At 42.7% G+C, this 22,865-nt stretch overlaps 1 protein-coding gene across 1 annotated transcript in view; it reads left to right on the top strand.

The window, feature by feature from the left end:
- ADAMTS18 (ADAM metallopeptidase with thrombospondin type 1 motif 18) overlaps window positions 1-22,865 on the top strand; it is a 138,724-nt gene that overhangs the window by 96,460 nt on the left and 19,399 nt on the right. Inside the window, exons 16-17 of the mRNA XM_059382405.1 lie at window positions 273-517; window positions 20,854-20,995. Of these exons, the coding sequence (XP_059238388.1) occupies window positions 273-517; window positions 20,854-20,995 (387 nt within the window). The remainder of the gene's footprint in view (window positions 1-272; window positions 518-20,853; window positions 20,996-22,865) is intronic.

The following is a 22,865-nucleotide window of genomic DNA, read 5'->3' as shown; positions in this document are numbered from 1 at the left end:
TTCGTGGCCTTGGTTGTTCTGGAAGGAAGAAGTGTGTACCTCCTGTCCACACACACTTTCTTTCTGGTGTTCCTTCCTCCTGAAAAATGAAAAAAAAATTATTTATTTGTACTCCATAGAGTAGGAATGAATGTCCATTCATGATTCAGCAACTCTGCTCTGTAAAAGTGGATATCGCTGTCCACTTTTGAAAATGTGTCTCTGCACATTTTCAGCCCCACTTCTGCAGTGTGCATCATGGAAAACAGCACTGTTCTGTTCTTCCCGTTTAGCATATTATCCAGTCGTTACCATCCCAGCGGGGGCCCGAAGCATCGAGGTCCAGGAGCTGCACCTCTCTTCCAGTCACCTTGCAGTCAGAAGCCTGGGCCAGAAGTACTACCTCACGGGGGGATGGAACATCGACTGGCCTGGAGAGTTCCCCTTTGCTGGGACCGTGTTTGAATACCAGCGGACCTTCAACCACCCAGAACGCCTGTATGCGCCAGGACCCACCAACGAGACGCTGGTCTTTGAAGTAAGCCCCTTCTATCTGTTTAGCGCTCTGTGCCTCCTGCTACATTGACAGTGATGGCCCCACTTCAAGCTAGCTTGGAGAGTGCCTCTCCCTTTGGCTCAGATGTGTTTCCTAATAAGCTAAGTTGCAAAGTGCAAAGAGGAAGAGACAGGATCCCCATTCTGGGAAAGATGGCAGGAGGCCAGTGGATCTCAGAGAATGCACAGATTTTCAGACCTACATGCCCACCACTCAGCCTTGCCCTTGACTGCCGTGAATGCTAAGGAATGCAGTAGGAATGCTTTTTAGGTAATTCCATATTGTCTGTGTCTGCCATTCAGAGAGCCCATTGGAGTTACTCAGCACACCAGTCGCCTGGCCTGGGACAGTAGAATGATAAGAGTAGAAAGAACACTTGCTTGAATGCCAAGAAAGTTGGTTTTTTTTTTTTTTAAAGATTGTATTTATTTATTTGACAGAGAGATCACAAGTAGGCAGAGAGGCAGGCAGAGAGAGAGGAGGAAACAGGCTCCCCATGTAGCAGAGAGCCCAATGTGGGGCTCGATCCCTGGCCAAAGTCAGAGGCTTTAACCCACTTAGCCACCCAGGTGCCCCTGCCCAGAAAGTTTTAATCAGAGAAAATCACCTTCCTTGTGTGGGTTGGGTTGTTGTTTCCTTCGAGATAGGAGAAGAAAAATGAGTGGGTCCTGGTCTGCCAGTTGTCTGCTGGTGACTCTGCAGGACAAGTATCTCACGTTCATTTTCCTTGTCTGTGTCAGTGTCTCTGAGGTTGCATTTTCTGTGCGCAAAGTGGGGCCGATCGCTGCTCCCAGAGGCAGTCCCGTTTGCTGCCGGTGGTGTGGGAGCCGTGCTCGCGTGGGTCGAGGTTACCAGACACTCCAGATTATCTTCCTGTGTTTCAGTTTCTGACCTAGAAATTGGGAGAGAAAACTTGCCTCGTCGATTCGCTAGAAAAATAAGCAGTGAAGTGGGAGATTAGTGAAGAGGCTTGCCTAACACACAGCTAGGGAAAAAGCAGAACTGAGCTGGAGTCCGAGTGTTTTCCAGCTACGAGCATTTATTTATTTATTTATTTTAGAGAGTGAGTGTATGAAGGCGGGGGAGGGGCAGAGGGAGAGGGAGAGAGTTTCAAGCGGACTCCATGTTCCGAGATCAGGACCTGAGCTGAAATCAGCAGTCAGACGTTGCCCCGACTGAGCCACCCCGGCACCCCTCCCTCCATCTATAAGCATGATGTCTACACTCCAGTCATGCCGCTCTCTTCTCAAATAAAGGAAACTTCGGCTTAATTTAACTAGTAGTATTTAACACACTGCCTTTAAATATTTACTAAGAAAGACAAGTAGAAGACCGTTGGGGGAAAAAAAACATGTCACTTTGGATTCTAAGTCAGTTATTGTATACCGAGTATGGTTAAGAGGAACGATCTTTTATTTATTTATTTTTTAAGATTTTATTTATTTACTTGACAGAGTGAGCGAACACAAGTAGGCAGAGCGGCAGGCAGAGGCAGAGGGAGAAATAGGCTCCCCGCTGAGTAGGGAGCCCAAGGCAGGGCTTCATCCCAGGACCCTGGAATCATGACCTGAGCCAAAGGCAGACACTTAACTGACTGAGCCACCCAGGCGCCCCAAGAGGACAGATTCTTAACTATGTACATTGAACAAGTTATGGGGTTAGGGTTCTTAACACTCTTGTCCCTTCATGTCCGTATTTGTAAAATGGGTGGACAATACTAGCTAAGTGTTAGGGTTATTATAAGGATACTTGAAGACAAGTTCAGTGCTTATGAAGTAAGTACTGGTCACATAATGGTATAACCATTCTCATCACTTTGCATTCTGAACTTCTCACATGCATATTTTTTTAAAGTCTAGATCTCCAGGGGATGCCTGGGTGGCTTAGTTGGTTAAGCATCTGACTCTTGATCTCAGCTCAGGTTTTGATCTCATGATCTCAGGGTCATGAGTTCAAGCCGTGCACTGGGCTCCATGCTGGGTGTAGAGTCTGCTTAAAGTAAATAAATACATAAACAAACTGGTAAAAATCAAAACCTCGGACCATGGCTAGCAAACTCATGACTACCAGCCACATCCAGCTCCCACATCTGTGAAATACTGAAACAAAATGGGTAGATGCTTTAATATCAGGTGATTTCTTACAAAAATAGAGATTTGGACATCTCCTAACAACAGGGAACTTTTGGTCCCAGTAGCTACTTGAATTTGCCAAACTTGGTTCTAGATGGTGACCATGACTTAATTCATTTAAATTCCTATTATTTTATCACTTGAGATATTAGGTCCTGTCATCTCTGTGTGGTGGGACATTCCTCAGAGATCTCCCACCACTTACTTGAAGAGAAGCTGCATACAGTTAGAAAAAAGTCTTCCAATCCTCTCAACTCTTCCATTTCAGAGATTAGAGCAGGAACTCCAAATCAAACTGGACTAAAGGGGTCCTAGGATAGCTCAGTAGGTTAAGAGTCTGCCTTTGCCTCAGGTCATGATCTGTGGTCCTCCTTGGGTTTCTACTTCCTGCTCAGCAGGGAGTCCGCTTCTTCCTCTCTCTCTGCCTCCTCCCCCCTGCTCATGCTGTTTCTTTCTCTCTCTCTCTCTCTCTCTCTCTCAAATAAATTAATAAAATCTTAAAAAAAAAAAAAAAAAAAAAACCCGGACTAAGGGTGGTTGGAAGCTCAGCAGTGGGTTGAGCCGCTGGAATTAAACTTTCATTAAATATAACGCACAGAAATGGAATTCTGATTCAAGATTTCTGGATATTTTTTCAAAACTTTATTTTTTTTCTAATGTTCTTTTTCTTTTCTATCAAGTATTTGAGCGGGAAACATCTCTTCCTTCTCTGCAGGAAGGTTGTATTTTCTTTCAAGAGGTGTATTTAGCTTGCAAGGTATTCGTTTTAGAGCAACAACGCTTCATTAGTTTTGCCAAGAGGCCTTTGATCCATCTATGAGCAAATGTACACAATCCAAGGTCTGTGGCTGCAAAAGAACCTCAAGTCAGGAAGTGGGGTGAGATGCCCCTCACGGCGCCTGCCGCCAGCGATCAGAACAAAGTGCAAATCATTCCCGGGGAGAAAGACATGTTTTACTATTTCATGACAAGCAACCATTTTTGGTCATTGTTTCTCTCTCCAGTCTTGTTCATAAACATAAAGCTTCTCGAGTAGGTTTTCACAATTTTGCCTGTAATTTAAGGTTTGCCATTAAACATATATTATCTGCAGGAAACCACAACAAAGAGTAAGACAAGAAATAAAGGAACAAGCAAAGCAGAATAACAGAGTTCCCTCTTGCTTTCATCTTTGGGACTGAAATAATATCCCCTGGCATTGTCTTCAGTGATGAAATTAACCAGATAATTGACACATTGTCACTGAACATTGTACCAGCCTGGGGCTAAGAATTTTTGTTTATGCTTTGCTTAATTTAAACATAGCTGCTTATCTCATTCATCCATATTATGTTGCCCTGACCCACAATCTTTGGCATGTTTATCAGGTCTTTAATTTTTCTTGATGGAGCTATTTTTTGAGAAAGGGAAGGAGAACCTCAATTGGTGATGGAGTTCTCCAAAATTGGCCAGGTCCGTCACCTGTCTCCTTGCAAAGACAGACACCTCCTTTAAAATAGGTCAAAATATAAGGAGAAATACTGGCTAACTCTAAATAAAATTATAAAAAGGGAAAGTCTTCCCTAGGTCCAACCACATATGTATTGTTTTAAATAATTCCTTACTATTACAGGGATATAATAAGAACTATAATAATATCTATTAATACAAGGCCGTAGTTTTGCCACAAAGGATTAAGGTCATATTTGCTAGCTATTGTTATTACAGAATCTTGTTTTATGGACTCATTCTACTTACAGACGGAAAGAAAGCTTAAATTAATATCTTAGGAATGTGACCTGTCTGAAAATAATCTAGAGGGAAACTTGTATGATTAATTGGACATGCCTTGCTTGTATTTTTAAAGGAGTTATGGTTTTATTCAAAAGTTGCAACTATGTTAGTGGAAAAAGAGAAAATCAAATCTAGTAACCTAGTATTATGTCTATTTTATCTTTTAAAAGAATTTAGGTTAATGACTTTAATATTTAAATTATTCTTTATTGCACTCAGGGGGACATCATCAAATTTCTGGTCAGTTTTTAATCACATATTCATACCTTTCCAAACTCAGTAGAACACAGTGATTTTTTAAACTTAAAATCACAATAAGCAATAACTTACATTTTCCAAAATGAAACTATATATCTGTATTCAAGTAATCCATGACTATATTCTTTAAAGGAAGTTAAATAAAGTTCACGTGCCTTTCCGTACAGCTATGGATTGAACCAAAATGAATACTTTGGGAGCCAAAAATATGTTCACTCCAATATAAAAATGTTGAATGTGTTTTAACAGCCCTGTGGGATGTTGGAATCAAAGTGTGGGAACCTACCAAAATGAAAAATGCTATTCCATCCACAGAAAGCATAAGTCTATGAAAAAAAGCACTTTCTCTCTTGGCCTCTTAAAATTACTGAATGTTCACTAGGTTCTTACTATAGTATAAAATTTAGCAGAAGGGTATGTTTTTCAAAATATGTGGGGATGGCACTTGGGGGAGGGGTGGATAATGTTTCTCTCCTTCATATGTCTCAATCAGATCTTCCCAGTATCTTGACTAGCTCCCATCTTCAACCATTCTGGTGTGTGTTGAGCTCGATACCTACCTTCAGAGCAGTTTTCCTTTCTTTGCTTCCATGTCTGAAAAAAGGAAAATTAAGCCAACATTCATTGGGTGCCCATTATATGCCCAGTCCTGTCTGAGGCATTGAAGACGCACAAACGGCTATGACATAAATTAGGTTGCCAAAGCATTGTGGTCTATAACGAGTGAGTGTTGATATGGATCCCATTCGTGTTGGAAGCAACATGGGTTAGAACAGGGATATATATAAATGGTGGGTTCTGCTATTCCCCTATGTTGCTGTGCATGAGTCAGTTAAACTCCCTGGGTCCCAGTCTTCTTATTTGAGAAATGAGGCTAGGCTCATGTCTTCCCCTACATCCTAGGGCAGTGTCCTGAAAGACTTTTATAGCACCCCAAACCCCAGAAGAGCAGAAAGAAGACTTGCTCCTCTTTGTGGCCTCCCAAACTGGCACGATATCTAGGACATGGTAGATGCCCCCTCCCCCCCGCAAAATGTTTACTGAATAAATGGCATCCAGTGATAAAATATATTCATTCATTGAAAGAATAGAACCTTCTTGAGAAGTCATCCACGCAGGTGAGGAAGAAAACACGTGACCAGATGCTGGCTGCGTTTGGGAACAGGGGAGCAGAGCGTAATGAATGAGCTCGTTGAATCGTTATGTTGTGCACTTGAAACAAATATAACATCATGTGCCAGCTGTACTCAAATAATATCAATAAAGCAAACAAAAGCAGAACTTCTGACCAAAGTCAGGAGGGATAGGCCGAGAGACCAGCCTTCTCCTTTACCTGCTTCCAGCCCCTGCTGTCCCAAACCACAGTCACAATCCGAAGTTCTCTAAAGAGATCTGAGCTTCTGCAGTTCGCGTTTTAAAAACCACTGGATTTCATCATCTCTTAAGACTAGTCTTAAAACTGTACACTTTCAAGTTAAGTAAAGTGAATAGCACTTAAAGGATTGAAATTTGATCTCCTAAATTATATTTGAGGAATCAGTAGGCTTCCTAAAATGCTGGCCTTTCCCAGAGTGGATGATGTGCATGTAAGAAGTTGCTGACCGGTTAGTTTACAGCACATTTAGCTTAATGTGGGACAGTAGCAACTTGCCCTCCCTGGGTGGTGGATTTACCAGATCTTTTCACTTTCTTTTCTTTTTTTTTTTTTTTTTTTTGTGGGCATAACCTAGTGCAAGGCAAGGGTAATGCAATCCTGGGAATAACTGACTGCTGTCAGTTAACCTCAAGAAATAAGCACATGGCCCAAGACCAGAGAGAAATGTCTTCTGTGTCTGGTTCTTTTTACATGTCGAAACCTTCTAGAATGTCTTCATAGGGAAGCTCAGTTTAAACTAAATGGAAAACAGACCTTCAGTTCTATCACTGAGTCACCCAATTTAAAATGCAGTCTCTGTTACATTTATTCTCTCTGGAACCTTGACTCCACATGTTTCAACGTTTGCAACAGGTGGATGTCAGTTTAAACAGAGCTGGCCTCATTGATTTCCTCGGTGGCCAAGGGAAACTCCTAAGGGTAATCAAGGATTTATATGATTGTCTTAGGCCTTAAATTTTTAAGGCATTATTTAAGTCAATCAGTCAAGTTTTTATTTTGAAGTACATTTATATATATACACATGTAAATGTCTGGAAGAAAAGAAGCTAATTTTCAGGACCGTGTATTAAATTTATGCATTGCCCAGGAAAAAGTACTCACACTCACATACACACACACACACACACACACACACAAGCAAAAAAAAAAAAAAAAGAATCAATATTGATTTGGCAATCATATGCTTTCTGAGATCACTACAGAGACAGATATTATAAACTAGATAATTTCCACATATTTCTTCTATTCAACATATTCCCCACAACATAAGTCTGGCATAAAATCTGAAGACTTTCTTATTGAACTAGTGCACTCATTAGTCTTCCGAAGGATTGAAAAGTCAGCTTGTGTGCTAAGTCTTTCGGGCATTATGTATGGACCGCACCAACTTGGGTTTATTTTATTGGCTTTGGGAACACAAGGAAAGCTAAAAATATTACTTTACCCCCATGTAACTAGTTTGGGTGTGTGAGTATGTGTGTGTGTTGTGTAAGGAATTTTTTTTTTTTAATTTATTTGACAGAGAGAGACATAGTGAGAGAGGGAACACAAGCAGGGGGGAGTGGAGAGGAAGAAGCAGGCGCCCTACTGAGCAGGGATGTGGGGCCCGATCCTAGGACCCTGGGATCATTACCAGAGCCGAGGGCAGATGCTTAATGACTGAGCCACCTAGGCACCCCAGGAATTACATTTTGAACAATTTCACAGAAATGTGAGAACAGAACATCAGAGTTCGAATTCACACATGCTTTTGTTGAAAAATAGTCACTTATGGGGCGCCTGGATGGCTCAGTGGGTTAAAGCCTCTGCCTTCAGCTCAGCTCCTGATCCCAGGGTCCTGAGATCGAGCCCTGCATCGGGTTCTCTGCTCAGCAGGGAGCCTGCTTCCCCCTCTCTCTGCCTGCCTCTCTGCCTACTTGTGATCTCTGTCTCTCTCTCTCTGTGTCAAATAAATAAATAAAATCTAAAAAAAAAAAAAAAAAAAAGAAAGAAAAATAGTCACTTAATCTGAGGTACACAGATGTCAGGCTTTTTGAGGATAGATGGAAACTTAGTATTTTTTCCAAGTTGAGGTTGAGGTAGAAGACATGTAAGGTCACAGACTCTGTACTTTGTCCAAGCACTGAGCAAAAGGCCCATTTAACATAAGTTATAAAAGACCTTGGTCATAAGAATTAAAAACACAAAAAATTGGGGCACCTGGGTGGCTCAGTCCCTTAGGTGTCTGACTCTTGGTTTCAGCTCAGGTCAGGATTTCAGGGTCTTGGCCTTGAGCCCTGAACTGGGCTCCGAGGTCAGCGTGGAGCCCGCCCGAGATTCTCTCCGACTTTGCTCTGCCCCCCCTCCCCCGCACGGCTCACACACACTTGCACACACTCTCTCTCTCCCCCCAAACAAGTGAATCTTTTAAAAAACACACACACACAATTTTTTCACGATAAGGTGTCCCCTTAGAGATGACACATTTTTTAGAAGTGACTGAAATTTAGCTTTTTTGCTGGTTGATGCCGCCTCTCTCCCCTCCCCCTTCTTCCTCCTCTCCCTTCTGGCTCTTTCTTCCACTTCCTGTCTCCCTCACTTTCTTTCTCCCTCTCTCTCTCGAATACACACACAACAACCCAGTCATACTCGGCATCATACCTCCCCGCCGTGGGTGGGAAGGGGAGGAAACTCATCGTGCGTGTGTCATTGTACAGTCGCCTCATCTCTGCGCGACGAACGGGACTCAGGATGACATGATCACACAGGTTGCTCTTTGGAGACTGAAATAGGATCCCCTGTGTTTTGACGGCGTTCGTTCCTTTTTGAAAATTCTTAAACATAGAAGCCCTCTTGCAGGTTGAGGACTTGCTTCCTCCGTGGGAAGCAGCACAAGGGATGTCGAACTCCTGGGAAGCCCGTTGCATTTAAGAGCATGACAGGGGAGAGTCCTGCCGCCAGCAGCGACAGCTGCCTTAGTGAGGCCAGCAAGGGAGAAGTCCGTGAGCCACAGGCCAGTTTCAAGGCAGGGAAAGACATCTCAGGAAAATTACTATAATACACAACTTCTTCCACGCGCCCCCACGCGGATGGCAGGGCAGCGGGGAGCAGGTGGGCGGGCGCGGTGATCGGTGAGGCAGCCGGAGTGTGACCTTGTCATCGGAGTGTGACCTTGTCATCAGGCTCCTGCCTTGTGCCCCTGCTGTCTGAATTCACCACCACCACCCCCTGCCTGGGGCAAGCGGCGGGTGTGAGTACAGATGAGCCTCAAGATAAAAACAGCAGAAGGGAGAGGAGAGGAGCCAAGAAGCATGGACTTGAGGGAAGACACAAAAGAGGCAAAGACCTGATGGAGAATTAATTCGGAACAGATGAGAGAAACCTCAGGCTCCCGAGGACGATTCCGAAGGGCTGTCCCGGTGCCACCCCATTTGTCTAGAGGCTACCATCGGCTGTTTGAAGCGTGGGCCCCCCGTTAATTCCTGGCAAATACTTGTGTGACGGGTCGGAGGACACTATTTATTTCTCTTCATTCAACTCCAAGGAATGCAGGCGGGTGGAATTAGACCTGTTGTCGAGGCTCGGGTCGAAAGCTGCCTCGTAGATGCATTTCCCAGTGCCCGGTAGAGCCTTTGTGCTACTGTGGTCGTCCAAGCTGAACCCCCTACCCCAACCCGCCACCGTAGCCTGGCTGATCCCCAGTGGTGTCCTTCCGCCTGGAACAAAACAAGGCAGAGACAAAAGGCAGTGCTGTGACATCACAGGGGCTTCCAGAAATCACAGCCCCTTACAAAACCAGGACTCCACACTTCCCCAAGAGCTGTCCCTTCCCCAAGCATTGCTCAACATGTAATGTCCAGTGCGAGTCACAGTTCATCCGGAAGGGCCAGCCTACAAAGCCCATCCTAGTTCTGCTGTCCCAACTGCGGGTTCGTAAAACATCCAAATAAACCCAGGGGAAGATGGATTGAGGAGTTTAAAATCCCGTATGCTTAAACCACACTGGAGCACGGTCAAGAAATCCAAGTTCCAGGTTTGAACCCAAAGCGCGATGCAAATGTTCTAGCATGCTGTTGAAGCCCAGGGACAGAATGCTTCCCAGGGCTCCCACAGTTTTGAGAATTTTGAAGTGTGGTCCTAGACATTGTGTTTCAGAGTTGGAGAAAGAATGTGGTAAGAGATAACGCATCAAGTTTTGGAGTCAGACCTTATCAGAGGCTTGAGTCCGGCAGTCGCACTTCAGTAGCTAGTGGCCCTGAAACGAGAGGAGACACGTACAATCCTTTGGCGTGCAAAAACCACACTAAGCATCGCTCTTATTTCAGAGCCATCAAATGCATTATTGAGGACGAGAAACAAGCTTTCCGGCTTGCATTAATTAAAAGGGCAGCCCTTACAGCCTATCTGTAAGTCTCCGATTTACTTGAGAGAATTAGGACTTTTTTTTTTTTTTTTTAAGGCCTTGAATGAAGAGTTTCTGGGTGGCTCAGTGGGATGGGCCTCGGGCTCTCAATTTCTGCTCAGTCCTGAGATTGAGCCCCACCTGGGGCTCCATGTTCAGCGTGGAGTCTACTTGGGATTCTCTCCCTCTGCCCTCACCACCCCCAGCCCCACAAACTAATTAATTAAATAAATCTTGAAAAAATAAAAATTAAAAAAAATGCCTTACCTGAAAAAAAATTACAAAACGGATTAAAGGCATTTATAGTTTTAACATTATAAATGAAAAGTGGGAGCAAAAGAAAGAAAGCCGTTTATCCAAGATGACTCAGTGGGTCCTTTGTTTTAATGTTGTGTGCCCTAAGCAGACATTGAGCGCCCCCCTTCAGAGGGCAGTTGGTAGAGTCCAGTCCGGCTGTGGTTTTCCAAGTTAAGAAGCTGTAAATTTTATAACTCTGCACCCTGCGGTCAGAGCTGCTGAATGTTTTGTCTGAAGTCAGGTGGTTCGTGTATTAGAGGTGGACATTAAACCGTTCTACTGAGGACCTGGAAGTAGTTATGGAGGTGGCTTGCCAGCTGTAAATTAGAGACCCAGTGCCAGTTGGCTGGAAAATTCTCTGGACTAAGTCCAGTTAAGTAGATGGAATCACTGGCGGCCTCTGTAAATGTGTGTGTTCACCAGCTCGCCCTGCAGGCTGACACGCGGCGTGGGGGCCTCAGAACAGAACGTGACCTTGTGCCGCGGGCGGGGGTGGGGTGGCGTTCCCGGGCCCTGGAGGGTGGCTGTGTGCTCCGCTAGTGCTGAGAGCAGTTTCTGACTGCTTTCAACAAGGTCACTGAAAATGCCTTAAAATAGATGGGAGTGCCAGGAATGGTCATGGTCCTCAGGTGGAGTCTCAACTGTGTGGCTGGTACCCGTCTGGCCCCGGTGGGACAGTCTGTGCCCCCTGGCCATGGTCACACTGAGGTCCTTAGAGGCAGGCTCTCCTGACATGGTCTCACGGATGTCACCGGCCGTTCCTATCCGGAGACCATAGCCTCTATAGCCGGTGACATCAGCGTTAGACCACAGGGTCATTAAGAATTTGGATGATCTAAAATCGTGTCTTGAAAGGAGGGCAGGTAACCACTGGAAGGTGCGGCAAAGGTAGGCTCGTGGCTGTGGGACCAGCAGCGTCCACGGAGCCTCATGCTCGGAAGGACTCTTTGTTCGATTTGTGCTCTGCTGTCACTAACCTGAAATGCTTAATTTTTTAAAGACTTTATTATTTGTTTATTTATTTATTAGTGAGAGAGCATGAGCAGGGAGAGTAGCAGAGAGAGAGAAAGAGAAACAGACTCCCTTCCCAGCGCAGGGCTTGATCCCAGGACCCCAGGATCATACCCTCAGCTGAAGGCAGATGCTTAACCAGCTGAGCCACCCAGGTGCCCCAGTATTTTTTTTTTTTTTTTTTAAACAAGAGGCCTTGTGTTTTCACTCTGCTTCAGGACCCACGATTTATGGAGCCGTTCTTTAGGGTAGGATTGATTTTTTTTTTTTTTTTTTTTTTTTAAACAAAGTTCTGTTCTCAAGAACAGGGTGAAAGTGTGACCAACAGAGATTCTATTAGCTGGGCAGATGACCTGTTTCCAGAGCATTAACTACTTACAAGCACCAAACTGTGAGAGACAAGATGATTGGTGTGTATTCTGCTCTTGGTCACTTCGCTCCTTGATACAGCATAAAGAAAAGGGCAGAGAATACCTTAATTATCCCCGAGAAGCAAATAATACGCTATAATTGGCAAATACTCATCTTTTATGTACTTAGCCTTGATGTCTATTTGTTTAAATAATTACTGCCTTTCAGAGGCCTGTGTGAGCTGATGTTAGACTCTTAAATCCGCTTTCTGCTGGTTTGTGCAAATATTGTTTTTCAGCCTACGTGATTGTGCACACGACTCTGCATGTGACTTTACAGCTACGTAGACATTATACTCAAGCCTGAAGTCATTTCATTTTTTAAAGTGGAGAATCTTTTATTCATTTATGTGCTTGCTGCATGCATTAATGTGTTCAGCAAACAAAATATAAATGATATGTCCTATATGCCACATAATCTTGTATTTATAGTAAGTTGTATAAGTTATTTCTCTTCTTGCTTTGGCTGGCTACGTAATCTTACTTGGTAATATGAAATGGATTAGTTGCCTTCTTGGAATCCAGTCTTCTGTCTGGTGCTATTCTACAGAAAGCACAAGAATTTTACTCTTCAAATGAACACTTACTCTTCTCGATCTATTTCGATAACTAGAAAAGGAAGGAAAACCTCCAAATTCATTCTATGAGGCCAGCATTGCCTTGTACCAAGACTAGAGGAAGATCCCACTAAAAAAGAGATCTACAGGCCAGTATCTCTGATAGGTAGGCAGAAAAATCTTCACGAAATACTAGCAAACAGAATCCAACAAAATATTTTAAAAATCAATCACCATGTTCAAATGGGATTTATTCCCGTGTTGCAAGAATGGTTTGATTTTGGCAAATCAATCAACATGATACTTAACATTAATAAAACAAAGTATAAAATCATCTGATCATTTTAGTAGACACTAAGAAGGCATTTGACAAAAGTACAACCACCATTCATGGTGAAAACCCTCCACAAAGTAGGTTTAGAGGAAACATGACTCAACATACTAACAAATGTATATGAAAAACCCACGGCTAATATCATCCTAAGGGAGGAAAAGCTCAGAGCTTTTCCTCTATAGTCAGAACAAGACAGGAATGTCTGCTCTCACCACTGGAAGTTCTAGCTACAGCAATAAGACAACAAAAAGAAATAAAAGGCACTCAGATCTGCAAGACAGAAGTAAAACTTTTGCTATTTGCAGATAACATGGTACTATGTATAGAAAACCCTAAGACTCCCCTCAAAAAACTGCTAGAACTGATAGGTAAATTCAGTAAAGTCATGGGATACAGAATTAGCATACAAAAATCTGTTGCATTCCTTTATTCCAGTAATGAAGCAATAGAAAGAGAAATGAAGGAAACCATTCCATTTATAATTGCACCAAAAATAGTAAGAGAGGGACTAAGCCTAACCAAAGAGGTAAAAGATCTGTACCCTGAAAACTGTAAAATGCTGAGGAAAGAAATTGAAAGTGACAGAAAGAAGTAGAAAGACATTGCATGCTCATGGATTGGAAGAACAAATACTATTTAAATGTCTATATTACTCAAAGCAACCCACACATTTAATGCAATCCCTATAAAAGAGCCAACAGCATTTTTCACAGAGTTAGAGTAAACAATCCTAAAATATGTATGGAATGTACACATTTGTATGAAAGGACCCTGAATAGCCAAAGCAATCTTGAGAAAAGCAAAGCTGAAAGCATCACAATCCTGGACTTCCAAGTTCTATTACAAAACTATAGCAAATAAAGCAGTGTGGTACTGGCACAGAAACAGACACATTCATAGGTGAATGGAGCAGAGCAGAAAACCCAGAAACGATTCCACAATTATATGGTAAATTCATCTTTGGCAAAGCAAGAAAGAATATCCAACGGGAAAAAGACCATCTCTCCAACAAATGGTGCTGGGAAAACTGGGCAGCCACCTGCAAAAGAATGAAACTGGACCACTTTCTTACACCACACACGAAAATAAATTCAAACAAATAGAAACCTCAATGTGAGACCTAAAATCATAAAAATCCTGCAAGAGAACACAGGGAGTAACTTCTTTGATATTGTCCATAGCAACATCTTTCTGGGTATGTCTCCTGAGGCAAGCAAAACAAAAGCAAATAAATAAATAAATAAATAAAAACAATTGGAATGACATCAAAATAAAAAGTTCTGCACCGTGAAGAAAACTCAACAAAACTAAAGGCGACCTACTGAATGGGAGACGTTTGCAAATGACATATCTGATAAAGGGTTAGTATCTAAAATATATTTTAAAGAATCCTAGAATTCAACCCCCTAAAAGCAAATAATCCAATTAAAAAATGGATAGAAGACATGAACAGACATTTTTCCAAAGAAACATACAGATAGTGAATAGACACATGGAAATATGCTTCATGTCCCTGACCATCAAGGAAAGCCAGATCAAAACTACAATGAGGTATCACCTCACACCAATCAGGAAGACTAAAACCAACAACACAAGAAACAACATGTGTTGGCGAGGATGTGGAGAAAGGGGAATCTGTATGCGCTGTTGGTGGGAATGCAAACTGGTGCAGCCGCTCTGGAAAACAGTGTGGAGGTTCCTCACAAACCTAAAAATAGAGCTACCCTATAATCCAGCAATTGCACAATTATTTACACAAAGAATACAAAAATATTAATTCAAAGGATACATGCACCCCGATATTTACAGCAACATTATCTACAAGAGCCAAATTATGGAAACACCCCAAGTGTCTATTAATTGATGAATGGCTATGTAAGAGGTATGTATGTAGGATGGACTATTACTCAGCCATAAAAAAGAACGAAATCTTGTCATTTGTAAGGACCTCGATAGAGCTAGAGGGTCTTACGCTAAGTGAAATAAGTCTGTCAGAGAAAGACAAACACTGTATGATTTCACTCAGAGGTAGAATTTAAGAAACAAAACAAATGAGCGAAGAGAGCAACAGAGAGAAAGAGGGGCAGACTCAGAAACCGAGTCTTACAGCGATAGTCACCAGAAGAGAGATGAGTGAGCGGGGGTCAAACAGGTGACGGGTTGAAGGCAGGCCCCCGTTGTGATAGGCACCAGGTGTTGTATGGAACTGCTGAATGACTATACTGTATGCCTGAAACTAATATTATACTTATGTTAACTAACTAGAATTTAAATTAAAAATTTTTTTTAACTTAAAAGATTTTGTCCTTCTGGAAATCCTTACATATGTTTGTTTGAACTGTGAGGGAAGGTAGATGGGAAACCCAATATAAAAATCTGCCCCCTTTGAGGGGAATAGAAATCCTCAAAGAAAACTTAAATTCTCTTTGTGACTCTGTGGCTTCTTGGCAGAAATTGTCACCAAGATACTTGATTAATTAAGCGATGGCTACAAAGCTTCTTTAGGGAGTCATGTGGTCTGCCCTTCCCCCAACCCATCCCAGATTTCACAGCAGCTTTTGATTTTTCCTTTGATTGGATTTGCAGGTTCGAAGGCATTTTGTTTTTCATCCCTTTAGTAACTGTCAGCAAGTGATTTTTAGAATGCTAAAATGGTGCGGCCTTATCTTCTCTCCTGGAGAATATGGCTTCTCCTCATCCCTAGAGCGCCCTGAGCATGGAAATCAGAAGAGGTGATGAGGGAAGCGTAGACCAAGGAAGCCACAGTGGTGACAGACAAAGGGAGACAGGGTCAGATTGGAGGTGCCCTGGACATGAAGAGAACGCCATTTCCTGGCTGATGAGACAGAGGGTGTGAGACCAAGACCAAGGAGATCAGGGTGCTTCCAACTTTTAACCTTGGCCTGAACAGTTGAAAGGACTGGTTGCCATTACATGGGACCGAGAAGAACAGGGTACTGGGAGGACAGTCACAAGCTCACTGTTGTATGTTGCTGTGCCTTTTAAACATTCAAGGAGAGATGCTTCACAGGCGGCTGAGTGTGTGAATATGGACCTTAGAGGATGGGTTTCATCTCCAGCTCTGCTGCCCAATAGGGCAGCCGCTATCCACACATGGTTATTTAAGTTTAGATTTAAATTAAATGCAAAGGTTTACTTAGTCATAGTAGTGTGCTATGTTCAGAAACCGCGTGTGGCTTGTGGCTTGTGGCTACCGTATGGAGCAACACGGGATTCTAGTCCGCTATCATCGTTGTAGAATGTTCTCTTGGAAAATACGGTGTGGAGTGATGGATTTAGGAGTGGGCAGCATGCGGACTGCACTTAAAATCAGAGCACTGGATGAAATCCCGTGAAGGCGTGTGTAGAGCTAAAGGAGAGGTGGAGAGGTTGGAGGTCTCTTTGATGATGACAGCTAAGAGATAAGGAGGATTCTCCAAAGATGTGAGGAATGAAGTTCTGCGGGGCAGGAAAAGAACTGAGAGAATGGGCTTCGGGTGGCAAACCAGGGAGGAAGTGATCGATTGTGTCTGGTAAGACGAGGCCCATCAACTCTTGGGTATGGCAGGTCGCCCTTGAGAGAGCAGTTTCAGTGACGTGTTTGGGGGCGACGCCTGATCCGGAAGGATCATGGAGGAAGGAGAACAGATACGGAGACAGAGTCAAGACCACTCTCTGAGGGATTTTTGCTATGAAGGGAATCAGTGGAATGGGATATGAACTGGAGGGATGTGTGGAGATGCAGCCCACGTATGTGGACATTTTTTAAAGATGAGAGAGAGAGTAGCATGCTTGGATGCTGATGGGAAAAGTCTAAGAGGGACATTTCAGTGAAGCTCAAGATACGGGGGCTCTAGTAGTGGTGTTCTGAGGTGGGTGAGGGCCGATCTGAAGCCTGGTGGAGAACTCAGACTAAACAGGGGGTGGGGTCAGGCATCGTGGGTGAGAGCAGGAGGGCTGACGTGTATGGGTGCAGATGCAGAAAGAGGTCATGGGGGAGATCGTGGAAATTCTCTTCTTGCTGGCGGCACTGATAATTCTCTCTGGCTAGCTGTACTGGAGGCTGAGGGACACTTGATATCTTGATTGGCTTTGTTTAATAGTAATGACACTTTCATGTGTCATTTGTTTTCCCTAAGCACATCCTGCTGTTCACAGCAACATTTTAAAATGGTTTTTTAAAATTACGTTAGTCACCATACAGTACATGGGTGTTTGATCTAGTGTTCCATGATTCATTGTTTGCGTGTAACTCCCAGTGCTCCATGCACCACGTGCCCTCCTTAATACCCACCACCAGGCTCACCCATCCCCCCACCCCCTCCCTTCTGAAACCCTCAGTTTGTTTCCCGCAGTCCATAGTCTCTCATGGTTCGTCTCCCCTTCTGATTTCCTCCCCTTCGTTTTTCCCTTCCTTCTCCTAATGTCCTCCATGTTATTCCTTATGTCTCACATGTAAGTGAAACCATATGATAACTGTCTTTCACTCCTTGACTTACTTCACTCAGCATAATCTCCTCCAGTCCTGACCGCGTTGATGCAAACGTTGGGTAGCCATCCTTTCTGATGGCTGCGTAATATTCCATTGTGTCTATGGACCACATCTTCTTTATGCATTCATCTGGTGAAGGGCATTTCGGCAGTTTGGCTACTGTGGACATTTACAGTGAAACCACAGTCTTTGTATGACTTAGGTTCTAGATTCTGTCTAAAAGCTGAAAGTAGAATGTATTTTTCCTGCCCACTGAAAGTGTATTAAGCCCCTCTCAAATCATTAGAGCGTCAGTCTTTCACACTCAAAAGGCAAGAACTACTGTTTTCAATTCTTTTCACATTTCCATTGGGGACCCCTTTGCCCTTGTGGTAGTCAGAGTCAGGGTCTAGTTTGAATGGCAGAGAATGGGGTAGTCTTAGGAAGTAGAGACAAATGAGTGGATTTCTCTATCATGCTTCACACTTGAACATGTGTCCCTTCTCTGCATGTGTGATATAGCTCCACGTGTTGTAACATCATCCTGCGTCGTGAGCCTGACAGCTCACTACAACCCCTCACTACCACTCCACCTCCCCAGCATTTTATGGCCACATGTAGGGAGGTTCTCTCTTTTACTCTCTCCCTCTGAGATCTCTGTACGAAGAGATTCTGCTTAAAGGGATACAGCACAAAGAAAACAGAAACCTGAAGTGTTACATACGAGAATACTACTTTAATTAAAGGGGAGATTGAGTTGAAATATCAATGAGCATCAAGATTCTTTTCAGAATAAGGGGCTCCTAGGTGGCTCAGTGGGTTAGGGTCTCTGCCTTCAGCTCAGGTCATGATCCCAGGGTCCTGCGATCGAGTCCCACATCGGGCTCTCTGCTCTAGCGGGGAGCCTGCTTCCTCCTCTCTCTCTGCCTGCCTCTCTGCCGACTTGTGATCTGTCTCTCTGTCAAATAAATAAATAAAATCTTTAAAAAATTATTTTCAGAATGAAAATTCTGAATTTTCTGAGTTGTATGACATAGCCATAAAATTGTATGACATATCTGAAAATTCTGAGTTGTATGACATAGCTATAAAAAGAGAAAAAGACTAGAAAGAGCTTCAAAAGTAAGACCTCTAAGACCTTGATTTTGAGGTTTCCCTGGGTGACTAAGGAGAACTTGGCATTTTTCCATCTTAATGGTCATCATCTGTTGTGTTCTGTTTTGGATGGGGGCACCGGGAGCAAAGACCCATCTCTCAGCATGCTGGCTGTTTCTGGGAGGCACCAAGTGTTTGTACTCTTGTACAGCAAATGATGGTCACACCATGGAATCTTCAGAGTAAGGCATAATATTCCTGGAGACGCTGAAACTAGCAGCGAAGTGGAAACCATTCTGTAGCATCCTGGGCAGTGGTTGGTATAATGAACAGCTACCACCCACCTAGCTCTGATTGAAGTGGGCTCTCACCAGACAGGGAAAGAGCCAGGGTTGCCTATTTTTAACTGGAAATCTGCTTTGCTTTGGGAGCACGAATGCCAGTCCTAGTGGTAAAGATTTTTCCACAAGACTCACGGCCCAGGAGAGAAACAGCTACTTATACTCATGTTTGAGATTGCAAGAAGGAAAAAAAGAAAAGCAGTACTTAAGAGTGCATCAGGAAGGGAGGCAAGCAATGTTTGCCCGCACCAGAAACAAGGTGATAGACTGCGGCATTCAGGCAAATTTTGTTGGTGGCCCTACATTCTATTTTAAGCTTTTTTTTTTTTTTTTTTGCCAATCATCTGTGTGATCTTATACAAGTTCTTTCTTGTTGGTTTTTTTCCAATGAAAAAAATGAGCAACTGCATTGTAGAGTTGTTATAGGACTGGTTTGAGATAATGCCTAGAAAGTGTCCAGCAGAGGGCCTGACATGTGGGTCCTGCCAGTAAATGATGGCTCTTATGTTAGTGGCCAGACCTTACAGGGTCAGATTTATGCTAAGTCTATGTCCTTTTTTTTGTTTGTTTTTTGTATTTTTTTTTTTAGTTTTTATTCAAATTCCAGTTAGTTCATATACAGTGTAATATTAGTTTCCAGTATATAGCATAGATTCCAGTACTTCCATACATCACCCCGTGCTCAGTCCCTTCCCGTTTCATTCCCCCCCCCCCCACCCCCACCGCAACTTCCTCTCTGGAACCCTCAGTTTGTTCTCTGGAGTTAAGACCCTGTTTCTTGGCTTGCCCCCCTCTCTCGTTTTCTGCCCTTTGGTCATGTTTCTTCAATTCCACATGTGAGTGAAATCATATGGTATTTGTCTTTCTCTGACAGACTTATTTCATGTAGCATAAGACTTTCTAGCTCAATCCATGTCCCTGAAAATGGCAAGATTTCTTTTTTTTTTTTTTTTATGGCAGAGTAACACTCCACTGTATATGCATACACCATCTTTATCCATTCATCTGTTGATGGACACTTGAGCTGTTTCCATAAATGGGCTCTTGTGGCTAATGCTGCTATAAATATCAGGGTGCATGTATCCCTTTGAATTAATATTTGTGTATTCTTTGGGTAAATAATAGTGCAATTGCTGGGTCATAGCTCTATTTTTAACTTTTTGAGGAACCTCTGTCTGTTTTCCAGAGTGGTTCTACCAGCTTGCATTCCCACCAACAGCGCATAAGGGTTCCCCTTTCTCCGCAATCTCGCCAACACCTGTTGTATCTTGTATTGTTGATTTGAGTCATTCTGACTGGTGTAAGGTGATATGTCGTTGTAGTTTTGATTTGTATTTCCTTGATGATCAGGGACATTGAGCATCTTTTTATGTATCCTAAGTTCTTTCAAGATTAAATCCATTCCAGTATATATAACCAACCCCTTCTTCTGATCCTGTTTCTTTTGGTCTTATATGTTCATCCTGGTATAAAATCAACAGACACATTCTCTTGGGACAGATTCTCTTTGAAAATCCTACTGGAAACCTGCCTGGATTTTAAAATTGACGATAGGCAACTCTAAGTGGGGTATTCTGTGGTTTCTGGAGTACCTCCCTTGTGCCCAGCTTCTACTGGCACCCAGGAGAAGGACTAAATTGTGGTCCAGGATAAATCTTAAAAATATATCTATGTAGATTCAGTTTCAACATTATCTGTGAGGCACCACTGTGTGTTAGTACCATGCTAGGCTTTCAAGTTTAATCAGAATGTTGAGACCTCATAATATAACCTTATTGCCTTCAATATATTGTAAAAATAATTTCTTTTTGCTTTATTAATGGATATACATAGACTTGAGGGTTGTGGGCTTACGGCAAATGTCAAGTCATGTTTCCCTATTTAACATCCATCTAATCACAGCTTTGATGGTACGGAAATAAACATTTTCAAAGTATCTAGGGAAAACTTGAACTCAACATAGAACATACTTGGGAACAATGGCATGAGCCAACTTTAAGGCCGAAATGTCATAAAAATATCTTAAGAATGTTCAGTGAGATTTCTGGAATTCCGGGGTCTGACCTGTCTCTCTACCTCTGGCTTGTGTCTACACTGTCCAGGTCCTGATGCAAGGCAAAAATCCGGGCATAGCTTGGAAGTATGCACTTCCCAAGGTCATGAATGGAACTCAGCCGGCCTCAAAAAAGCAAAACCACGCCTGGACCACAGTGCAGTCCCCGTGCTCCGTCTCTTGTGGTGGAGGTAGTTGATTTTCCAATTCTGCCTTCCAAGTCTCTTCTCAGAACAGGTTCTGCAATCTCAGACCTCTTTAAATGTATGACTTAAATAAGCAACAAAGGAACTGTCTTTTAGGGGACCCATCCCTGTAAAAAGCAAATATTAGTGTCCTCTTTAAGGATTTTCCTGTGGAGAAAGGCACTAAGTCTCAGAAAATTCCAGTCATTCATAACCAGGACTCACAATTCATCTATCTGAATTTATGGGGGGGGGGGAAGACAAAAATATCTATTTATATTTTTCTTTTCAGCTTACAGTTTAGTTTCTCCTTGTGCTGACTTTTGTTACAGTAAGAACCGCCCACTGAGGCTCATGGTAGGCAGGGTCAAAACCAGTGAGAACAGGTACTAGGCAAACCTAAGCGTCTGTCTTGTGTCACTCCATCCCCTCAGGGGCAAGGCTCACAGAGTCTCTCTCTGGAGGGAAGTGTGGTAAATCTCAGAAATCACCCTCCTCAGGTTGGGAAAACAACAGCCATCTTCTCAGTGAGCAGAAGGCAAGCATTTTATTTAGATCCAGAGATTTCCTATATTTCTGTGTAAGTCCGTCTTTGTTACCCTTGCCCCTATGAGAAGAAGAACGAAAGTCTATAAACGGATCCGTAAAACGGAAGCATGGAGGCCGGTCACTCATTTTCTCATTACCAGAGCTTGTGGTGACAGTGGGTCTCTCGACTCCGTCCATCTCCCTGAACACAATGGGGCATCTTGAACCAGACACAGAACAGAAACAGAGAAAATGAAGAAATTCTTTGGTCTGTAAGCCTTCCTCACGGGCTCATGCTAATTAAATAAAACACAAGGAAAGACTTCTTTTTTAAATATATCAGATACTTGAGAAGTAATACATTTTTACAGAAATAGGTAAAGGGGATTAATGGGTGTGGTGCAAAAACAGTGAATACTGTAACGCTGAAAAGAAAATAATAAATTTTAAAAAATAAAATAGAAAAAAAAAGTACATGTATCATGACAAGCCCCGAGTAATGTATAACATTGCTGAGTCATTATGTTGTACACCTGAAACTAATACAACACTGTATGTTATATGGAAAGAAAAGAAGAAAATGTGAAATTACTGAAAGAAGTAATACATTTTTTGTAGTTCACATTTTAAAGGCAATATGCCATGCAGAAGAAAAAAAATTGACCCTAATCCTTGAAGCAGCGTATGCCAACATGGATACTTTTGTCTATGTCATTCTATTACTGTCTTATGCAAATGTAACAACACATGTGTTAGATGTTCTCATTTTGTATTCTTTTTTTTACAGCACAGAAACGATTCTATCCATATGTATTTATAATGTACTCTTTTTCACTTCGTCTTAAATTACAAGCAGTTTTTCCTGTATTAAATGCTCTTTGAGATCATTTGGAATAACTTCGTGGAATTCCAGGGAGAGCCCAGTTCCCCGGGAAGGAGAGAGATTCAGTCCATTTGCCACTTAGGGCAAATGAGTCCAACCAGAGGGAGGATGCTGCAGAAGAGCATTGTGGGATCCTCCCTCTTCCCTTGATGTAGCTGTCCCTTCGTGTGACTCGCAGAACGTAGTGTGTCCGAGGCATAGGAGAAGGAGAGTTCAAATGAATAAATGCTCTGGAAGTAAACAATTAACTCGAGGGAATCCCAGTGTTGGCATGTGCCTCCTCCAGGCAGACCTCCCTCAACCTAATCATTATCACAGGAGGGACTTTTCATTGTTTCTCAGATTCAATTTTAAGGAAAGGTACCATGTAAATATAAACAAACAGAATTCAAAGAGGAGGCAGCATTCCTATTTGGAGAGCTGACAGACAAAATTATTCACACACATAAAAAATATGTGCCTCTG

This window comes from Mustela nigripes, chromosome 17 (genome assembly GCF_022355385.1).
Source record: "Mustela nigripes isolate SB6536 chromosome 17, MUSNIG.SB6536, whole genome shotgun sequence".
Classification (NCBI taxonomy): domain Eukaryota; kingdom Metazoa; phylum Chordata; class Mammalia; order Carnivora; family Mustelidae; genus Mustela; species Mustela nigripes.
Note: the sequence above shows the minus strand (reverse complement) of the source record. Positions and strands in the feature narration are given on the sequence as shown.